General features: G+C 42.3%; 1 protein-coding gene across 2 annotated transcripts; it reads left to right on the forward strand.

Moving 5' to 3' along the window:
- The first annotated feature begins 1,447 nt into the window (after positions 1 to 1,447).
- LAMTOR3 (late endosomal/lysosomal adaptor, MAPK and MTOR activator 3) lies at positions 1,448 to 8,681 on the forward strand. 2 transcript variants are annotated; one of them, XM_083757011.1, is made up of 7 exons: positions 1,448 to 1,590; positions 4,105 to 4,147; positions 4,402 to 4,436; positions 5,268 to 5,326; positions 6,450 to 6,583; positions 7,046 to 7,109; positions 7,862 to 8,681. In XM_083757011.1, the coding sequence occupies exons 2-7, from the start codon at positions 4,139 to 4,141 to the stop codon at positions 7,933 to 7,935; spliced, it is 375 nt and encodes a 124-aa protein (XP_083613137.1). In that variant the 5' UTR covers positions 1,448 to 1,590; positions 4,105 to 4,138; the 3' UTR covers positions 7,936 to 8,681. The 2 variants fall into 2 exon arrangements, with proteins under 2 accessions (XP_083613137.1, XP_083613138.1); XM_083757012.1 differs by having other exon boundaries at positions 1,580 to 1,688.
- The last annotated feature ends 487 nt before the right edge of the window (positions 8,682 to 9,168 follow it).

The raw sequence follows: 9,168 nt of genomic DNA on the forward strand, positions 1-9,168 counted from the left end.
TGTTCATTTTCCTCTACTAGATGCTTCACAGCCCTTGTCAGTTTGACACACATTGTTATTCAGGTTTGCTTCCGATGGCCAATAAATTAGTTGAACGCACTTGAGCACTTCTGTCCAAGTACTTGAAGTATGATTTCCTGCACTTTCATGAAATACTTTTTGCTTCATAAAAGGCATAGTGGTGAAGTCTGTGCATGTTGAAGGATCAAGGTTCAGCTTCCCACATAATGAAAATCAAGTGCCCCTTAGGCACCATCTTTTTGCACAAGAATCATAGTAAGTTAATTTGTATCTATTAGGAAGTGCGTAATCTCCCTTGAGTTCAATGGGACTGACTTCCAGGTAAGTGTTTACAGGACTGCAACCTAAGCAGCTCCTTAAAACACTGCAGTGGAAGTTATTTTTAGAGCTGGTCACTTTGTGTCAGTACATCTTCCGGGTGATTGAGTTGATTTATGTGCCACTTTCCCACAAATAGCTGTGCCCAAAATGGCTTACAGGGAATGTTCAAAACATCAAAATACAAATATACAAAATATGCCAATAAATTAAAAAATGACGCCCAAAAATGTTAATAAGTCACGATGAAAGAAGAATGGATACTGAAACTTAAGCAGAAATGGCGAAACTTTCCAGAAAAATAAGAAATCAGTATAAACTTTTTAGAAAAAGAATGGAAATAGTTTATTGAATATTTACAAATAAACTCTAAACAGATAAGAACACTGGCAGGATTATTATAACTGCAGTTTTTTAAGAGTATACACTTAAAGTAGATGAATAAATAAGTTAATTTTGAATATGCAGAAAAAACAAAAAATAGATTTAAGGAACCTCAGAAAGAGTTGGAAGGAAGTCGAGTTTAATGTCAAAATGATTGTAACATTATTGAAATATATAAAATTGAAAATCAAAAATAAAAAGTTAAAAAAGTAAATTCAAAAATGACAAAACTCAAGCAATTTAACAATAAATTCAATTATTACCAAAATAATAGTAATCTAGGTTTAAGTACATAAAGACCAAATCAAAAACGACATTGTTAGCCGACATTGCAGTTGTCTGGTACTAGTCTTCCTGCACCCTAAGGAGCCTGGAATAAAACACAGTTCAGGGCGACATATCGCTGGCTCCCATCTTCTTACTCTAGAGGAGGCTAGCAGCAGCAGCAGCAGCAGCAAAAAAAAAAAAAAAAAGGCAAATGCCGGAGACACTCCTCAGCAGCCTGATTGAAATGCACTTCAGAGTGTGAACCTAGACCACACACAGCTGGAGCCTTTGACGCTTTGCGCGCGCACCCACGCACCTGTCGCAGCAGCAACCACGCGTGCGCAGTAGCGGACGCCTCTCCGGCTTGGAATCAGACACTCTCCCGCTCAACCCCCGTCCCCTCTCCAGACCGGAAGTAGCGCGTGCGTCTGCCTTCCCGCGCCCGACGCTTCCTCGGAGCCGAAACGGAAGCGGAAGCGACCCGGAGAAGTTGATCTGCCTCACGCTTGGCAGTCACGCGACCTGGTTGACGGGAGGGGGAAGGAGCTCGCTTAAAGGGAGGGCGGCTGTTAAAGGCGTTGAACCCGGAAGAAAGCGGAGGTGCGTATGGGGAAAGGGGGACCCGACAGTTAAGAGGCCTTCAGGAGACCGGCAAGGGGGAGGGAAGGCAGGAAGGCTTGTCGCTGTGGGACCAAGAAGTGGGTTACTGTTGTTGTTGTTATTATTATTATTAGTTATTAGGACACGCTTAGTTCATTCCGTACGCAAAAGGAGGAGTGGCGATTGTTATTAATAATAATAATAATAATAGTAATAATAATTTATTTGTACCCCAGCCACTCTGGGCGGCTTCCAACAAAGATTAAAAATACATTAAAATGTCACACATTAAAAACTTCCCTGTCCTCTCCCTTTCCTGATAATTTCGGAGCTGAAGCCGAAAGCCATCGGCCCTTGTTTCCTCAACTGGGTTTGGGCGGCGACGGCTGGAAGTTTCTGGCTCCGTCGGGCTTCTGTACCAACTTGAATACAATACTGGGAGGGGGCTGGGCAGGTAAGCCCCCGCCCCCCGCGTTATCGATCACACCATTTGAATGGCAATGCCTGTCGAGGGGGCCCGACCCCTTCACATACAGTATTTGACTGAGGGGGCTGAAGGGACCTCTGCCCTAGAAGAGTCGGCTCCTATGCAGGGAGGTAATGATGGCGCGGTGATTTGGTCATCCTTAGCGCTGCTGATGACATTCTCTCTCTCCCCCCCCCCCCCCAGTATATAAGTGCCAAATGGTATGTATTTGGTACATTTTTGCTTTCGCCTTTATCTCTTCATGTGGGCATCCAGGAAAGAACTTGGGAGAGTCACAGCCCTACCTTGGTAGATAGACCGCGATAAGATACTGCTGGTGTTGTACAGTGGTACCTTGGTTTAAGTACTTAATTCATTCCAGAGGTCCGTTCTTAACCTGAAACTGTTCTTAACCTGAAGCACCACTTTAGCTAATGGGGCCTCCTGCTGCCGCTGCGCCGACGAAGCACGATTTCTGTTCTTATCCTGAAGCAAAGTTCTTAACCTGAAGCACTATTTCTAGGTTAGCTGCGTATGTAACCTGAAGCGTATGTAAAGAACTTGGGAGAGTCACAGCCCTACCTTGGTAGATAGACCGCGATAAGATACTGCTGGTGTTGTACAGTGGTACCTTGGTTTAAGTACTTAATTCGTTCCAGAGGTCCGTTCTTAACCTGAAACTGTTCTTAACCTGAAGCACCACTTTAGCTAATGGGGCCTCCTGCTGCCGCTGCGCCGACGAAGCACGATTTCTGTTCTTATCCTGAAGCAAAGTTCTTAACCTGAAGCACTATTTCTAGGTTAGCTGCGTATGTAACCTGAAGCGTATGTAACCCGAGGTACCATTGTATCACCGTTTACACTTGAAAGAGAGATAGAGAGCTTTCTTATTGCTGGTGGTGCACATGACTCCCACATAAGCCGCAGGAGCACACATTCATGATTATGATTATTATCCTTTCACCTGCAGGTTCCAGGGCAGGTTATGACAATTTAGAATTAAAAACAGTTAAAGCAGATTACAATCACAAGAATGGGGTAGGTCAAAGGGTACGTGGCGAAGCAGAGGAGGTCTAAAGGAAATGACTGAGCTTATCTCCAGCAACTGAAGGGCGGATCTATCTTAAGGTTGCAAAATTAGGAAATATAGTATATGTATTCTGCAATGTAATGTAAAGCACTGAGTCGTTTCAAAGGAAGAGTAGCTATTGCTCCTTTAGCCCAGATATTGCTGCAGCCTGATAGCCTCCCCCCCCCCACCAGATGGGGTCAATCCAGTTAAGCCCATGTATAAACTCTTCCGCACCACTGGACTTTTCATCCAGCCCAACATTATCTCCCACCAACCCCTTTGGGGTGGGGTTTAGCATTTGCCTGAAGAAGGGTTCGTTTTTTAGTTATTCACTTTTAAGTTGTTCCAAATAAAGGCTTTGGGTAATAGTCAACTAAGTTTTACTTAGAATAGGCCCATTGAAATCAGTAGACTTAATAATGTAAATTACTTTCAGTGGATCTGAGTAAAACTTTGTGCCACACATACTCTTGGTATTTGAATTGGTTCCCCTAGTGGATCAGCACGGTAAGCCTGGGGTTTTTTTTTCTTTTCGTGTGGGAGGGTGCCATTGCAGTCCTGTAACTCTGTACGTTTTGTATTCTTGTCTGTCTTTTGTTTATCATTCAGAAGGGGTTCCAATTACAATATAGATTTTCCTCCTCCTGTGTCTATAGGATCCCTGTAGTATAGTACATTTGCACTCCAGACAAATAAGTGGGTATACCTCGTTACTCTTTCTGGGAGAGTTGTTCTGTTGTCTAAAAAAACCATGGTCCCATGCCTGGGTGTCGGGCTTCACAGATTTGGCTTGTCACGGGTTGGAATTGCTATGGGTTGACATTTCCCAATAGCAACTCTGCATTGAGTGACTTTGAGAACAAGCTGTGAGTGCTAAGTGTAGCAGGGGTGTTGTAGTAGAAATTTGTTCTCTGCTATATTCACATAGAAGGGCAAATTGTTTTGTCACAAAACATGCAACTTTTTTCCCCCAAAGGGTTTGGACTGTTCATTTGAACACTTCTGACAACATGGCGGATGTAAGTATAATTAGCACTATAATGCACATTTTGAAGTGGCTTGTTGAATGTGACAGAGAGCTGTGTACCAAAGTATTATGCCTAAAAGAGTGGCCATTTCCCCTGCTTTCAGGGACAGCTTATGGTGTAATGGAGGTTTCCAGTGAGTGATTATGAGTGTGAATGGAAGACGTAGTTAATTCTCCAGTACATGACCTCTTAATGTGTGCTGTAAGTGACTAAGGTAAACAGTTTCCTTTTCTTTCCTCTTCTAGGAATTGAAAAGGTTCCTGTACAAAAAGCTCCCAAGGTAAGGTACCTATGTAGATTTACATTCTGAACTTTTGAGTTTCACATATCAGGAAACCTGTGTTGAAATTTCAAACCCAGTGCTAAGTGGGAGTTGGGAATAATTCTCATTTATCTCAGAGCAATGTCCTGAGTCAGTAATGCTTATGGAGTTAGCCTTAGTAGGATTTAATGTGTTCTATGAATACTGTACCTTGAAAAATTGTTGCTTTCAGGTACCTAATTGGAAAGTGTTGGGGGGTGGGAGCTGTGTCCCTCCACTTATTGAGGAACTTCATACTGGGGGCTGTAGGATATTGCATGGAGGTACACAGCTTAAGTCAGGGAAACTTGCAACACATACCAACCATTTTAGCAAGAGACTTCTGTTCTCTCCCCCACCCCCGCTCTCTCACACACACGTGTCTGTGGCTCCCAGCCTTGATTTAGTAACCTAATAATTAGGTAACCTAATATTAATACTAAATGGTTCCAAAGTTTTGACACTACAAGCCGAGACATAATACTTCATTAGACTTTTATCATCCTTTCTCCAAGTAGAATATATGCATCTGCTTAGCTTCAAAGTTTGGTCTGTATTTCCCATCAAATTCTTTTTTGGACCAAGAATGGGAATAATTTTCTGAACCTTTAAATTCTTCAAAGGGGTTTGAGAATGTTGTGGGTTTTGACTGAGGCATTAATACAGTGCTGTAATTGTTAAATTGCAGGTTGTGATTAATTGATTAGCTGAGTAAGGCTAAAAAAAGATGCAGGTGGCACCATCAATGTGAAATAGTTGACAGTATTTCTGGTTAGGTTGCTAAAAATTCTACCTCTTTTACTTTTCCAGTGTTGAGGGACTCCATGCTATTGTAGTGTCAGACAGAGATGGTGTACCTGTTATCAAAGGTAAGAGATAACATGTGTATTTATCTGGATAGGATATTTGCATCAATTTAATGGAAATATAAAATCCTTGTTTGCTCAAAAGCAAGACGTTTCCTCCTACTTTGAAATAGACAAAAACATGAAATCATTTTCACCTTTTAAACTTTTCCCTTGTGCATCCTGATTCCTAAGGAGAAATTTTAAATATAACTAGCTACACATATCCACTCCCTGTCACCCTAGTCTTCTGTTGGCTTATAGTGTAGACATGAGTCAGCAGAGATCGCAGTGCCTATTCGTCAGCTGTGATGCACTTTCCTGGATAGAATAAGTGGAAGAAAAGAATACTGTTTGAGGAAGCTGTATGTGTAAACCACTTTCTTGGTGCTTTGGTAACGCTCTGAGCTGGTTTCCTTCCGAGTTACATTAGAAGGAAAAGCTGCATTCAGGGCTGTGTGCACTCAGTCCTCAAAACTGCAGTCTTCATTGCCATACTGTACTGCATTAAACAGTGTAAAATGGCATATAGTTGCTTGATGTTTACATGCTTTGTATATTTGTGCCTTTACAAATATAGTTGGACTATAACTTCCATCATCCCTGACCATTAGCCAGTGGTGTGGGATAATGGGAGTTGTAGTCCAACATCTTATTGGGCCCCAAGCTTCAAAAAGGCTGGTATATTGCTTGATGATTTAATTTGTATACTGCCTTCAATTCTATTATGGGGTAGGGAGTGGGGGAGGTACGGTTTAGGCAAGGAAAGGATGGATATCGGATTTGCTCTTGGGTAGTTAGAAGAGATGGAGTTCAGGAAATTCTGCCTGAAGCAGATGATGGATAGTTGACCTTGGAGGGCACTTTAACTCCACTTGCTGAGCATTAGGAACCCACTTGAACACACCTTGGCTTTGTCAACAAGTTCTTTCACAGACATGACTATTGACTATTTTTTTAAAAAAATGTTAACTGTGCCATAGTATTGCAAGATCTTTTGGAATTGCACTGTGCTTCAATCTCACTACACTTGCGAGGACTAGTCCCTTGAGTGCTGCTGGTTCAACTAACAAAATGCCTGTTATCTGTGCAAAATGTGTCTGTTACAATATTTGGAGACTGGCTATAGAGTGTCCTCTTGTTCTAGTTGCCAACGATAATGCTCCAGAGCATGCTCTTCGACCGGGTTTCTTGTCAACTTTTGCACTCGCAACAGACCAGGGCAGCAAGCTTGGGCTTTCAAAAAACAAAAGCATCATTTGTTACTACAACACATATCAGGTAAGATGTATTGTGTTCCTTCCAGAATTGGCGGATGAATGGATTTTGCAAGAAATGTAATGAAGCATTGTATTGGAATGGGAGGAGTGGTGTTCTGTTTCAGCAAGCAATCTCCTTGTGCCTAGCTGTTTTGGCCAATATCATAATCTGGCAGGATGTTTCCTTCACCTTTTTAATTAGTCTAGAAAATTATTGTTAACAGCACTACATTGCTGATGCATTGTGTGCCAGTGTCTTGTAAAAATCTATTCTCATCCTTACCCCACCAATGGCTGCCAGTAATGTTGTGTAAAGTTGGGCTCCAACTGCCATCAGCCCCAGGCAACATGGCCAATGGTCAGAGCTGATAGGAGTTCAGCAACAAATGGAACCTGGTTAGAACCATAAGAGGCTAGTGAACTGCCTGCCAGAAAACATTTACTGTGTGCTGGATTTTGAAATGAAATGTCTTTCTTCTTGTAGGTGGTTCAGTTCAACAGGTTGCCTTTGGTTGTGAGTTTCATCGCTAGCAGCAGTGCCAACACAGGTACGTCTTCAGGACTGAGAGGCTTTGCTGCCTTCAGCACCCATACTGCTAGATTTAAGTTGTAATATGTGGGTACACTTGTGTTTTTTCAAAATGCTAAGTACTTAAAAGAAAAAGGCCAGTTGCATGAAATTGGCAGGCAGTTCCTCTCCAACTCCCAAGTTGTGGATAATATGATAGAAGCAGAGCCGTACAACAAAAGTCACAGTGACCGGACAACTCAGCTCCACTAGTCCCCTCACCTTGAAAAAGCCACGTGAGATTTTCCTAGGGCAGGGGATGGGCCAACTGGGAGCAAGGCATCCCTCTTTCTCTCTTCCTCCTTGCCCTGTGGACTGTGTGGGAGTGGGGAGGGACAGTTTGCCCATGCCAGAGGTCTAGGTTTCCCCCACCTGCATAAAATTATGCAGGAACACAGGTTCTCCACTCCTGTTAAGGGATGGCTCAGCAGAGGTGATTGTGTATACTGCTGCTTTGGCGCAAGGAGCAGAGTGTGGTTTCAGCACGTGAACAAAGGGAATGAAAGCTCTTATGGGCCAGATCCTGTGTTGCCTCTGCAAGTATCTAGTTTATAGTCAGTGGCAGTGAGAATGTCTTGCTCCTGTGCCAAAATGTTGGCATGAAGTTCAGTTTCCCCAAATAATGTATAGACAGGTTATCAGTTCACGTTTACAAATGGATCCCTCTAGTATGATATATAAACTTTGTTTTTCTCTCTCTTCCCTTCCTACTTTATATATATGTTTGTGTAGGGCTGATCGTAAGCTTGGAAAAAGAGCTTGCTCCCTTATTTGAAGAGCTATGGCAAGTAGTGGAAGTCTCTTAACCTGGCACTTTATCTCCAGAGTGAAGCATCTCTTGAATGCTGGACAGGAAAGATTGATTTCTTTTTTCCAACTCACTGCCGTGTAACAAATGTCTTGGAGCAAATGCTACTTTGTCTTGTTTTAAATAATTTGAACAAGTTGCATATAGAGCAAAATGTAGAATACGATGAGAAGGGGGTTCGGGCTGCAGGTGCATTTGTTAAAACTACAGGGTATTGTGGAGACCAGCTGATGACTCCCATGGAGTTAACTTCAGGCATGCACAATATATTTCATAGGAAAAAAATACTGTTCAGAATTGGCTACCCCCAGCTCACTTGCTGTACGAGTAACGGGTGTGCCTGTCTTTGAACTACCACTATATGAACAGTGCAAAAATACGTTTTCCTTTCCCATTCTTGCAAATGAAGACTTCCTAATATTTGCTCACATTGTGCATCAATGCTAGAAAAGCTTCCCCTCACAATCAGTGACTCATGGTTTGTTTGGATAGAGAAATACTAATAGCCTGGAAGCTTTTTTAAAAAAACAGGTACATGCTAGTTCTCTTCAATACTGCTACAGCTGAGCTCTTACAGAGATCGCATCAATCAGTGTTCTTTTTGCATACGTATTTGTAAAACAGAAGGATGAAATTTCTTGTTTTATCCCATTTCTATTTAAGTTCATGTAATTCTGTTGCTTTGCTGCTTCATCTTACATTTTGCATGTCCCTAAACAGATTGAAATAAAAGTGTGAATAAGATGTGTAGCCTGATTATTACCAGAGAGAAGAATCTTGCAAAACAGCATTCTGGCTAACTTGCTTAGATTTGGATAGTGTTTCTGTGGTGCAGATGTGGAGAGAACTTTGGCCCTCTATATGATGTAGGATTACAACTCGCCACTGTCCGTGCTTGCTGTGGCTGATGGGACTTATTGTTCAACAGCATCCGGAGAACCCACTCCTGCTTTGGTGAGGTAAAATGAAAACCCAGGCAAGGGTGAACTTAGTTGGACACTGTGCGGAGAGAAGAACAGAGCAAACCCTGTTTAATTCAGTGGTGCTTATTCTTAGCCCAAGTATGCAGTTGTAACCCCACTTAGCTGGAGTAAGTCCTCTTGAATTCAATCGGGCTTCTGAGTAAGCAAGGATAGGATTATCTCTTTGCACTGTACTACCTTTGTCCCAGGGAGAGAAGCGTGTGTCAAATTCCAGGAAAGGAAGGAAATGCTGCAAGTATCTGAGCATT

This window comes from Podarcis gaigeae, assembly GCF_964106915.1.
Source record: "Podarcis gaigeae genome assembly, chromosome: 9".
Classification (NCBI taxonomy): domain Eukaryota; kingdom Metazoa; phylum Chordata; class Lepidosauria; order Squamata; family Lacertidae; genus Podarcis; species Podarcis gaigeae.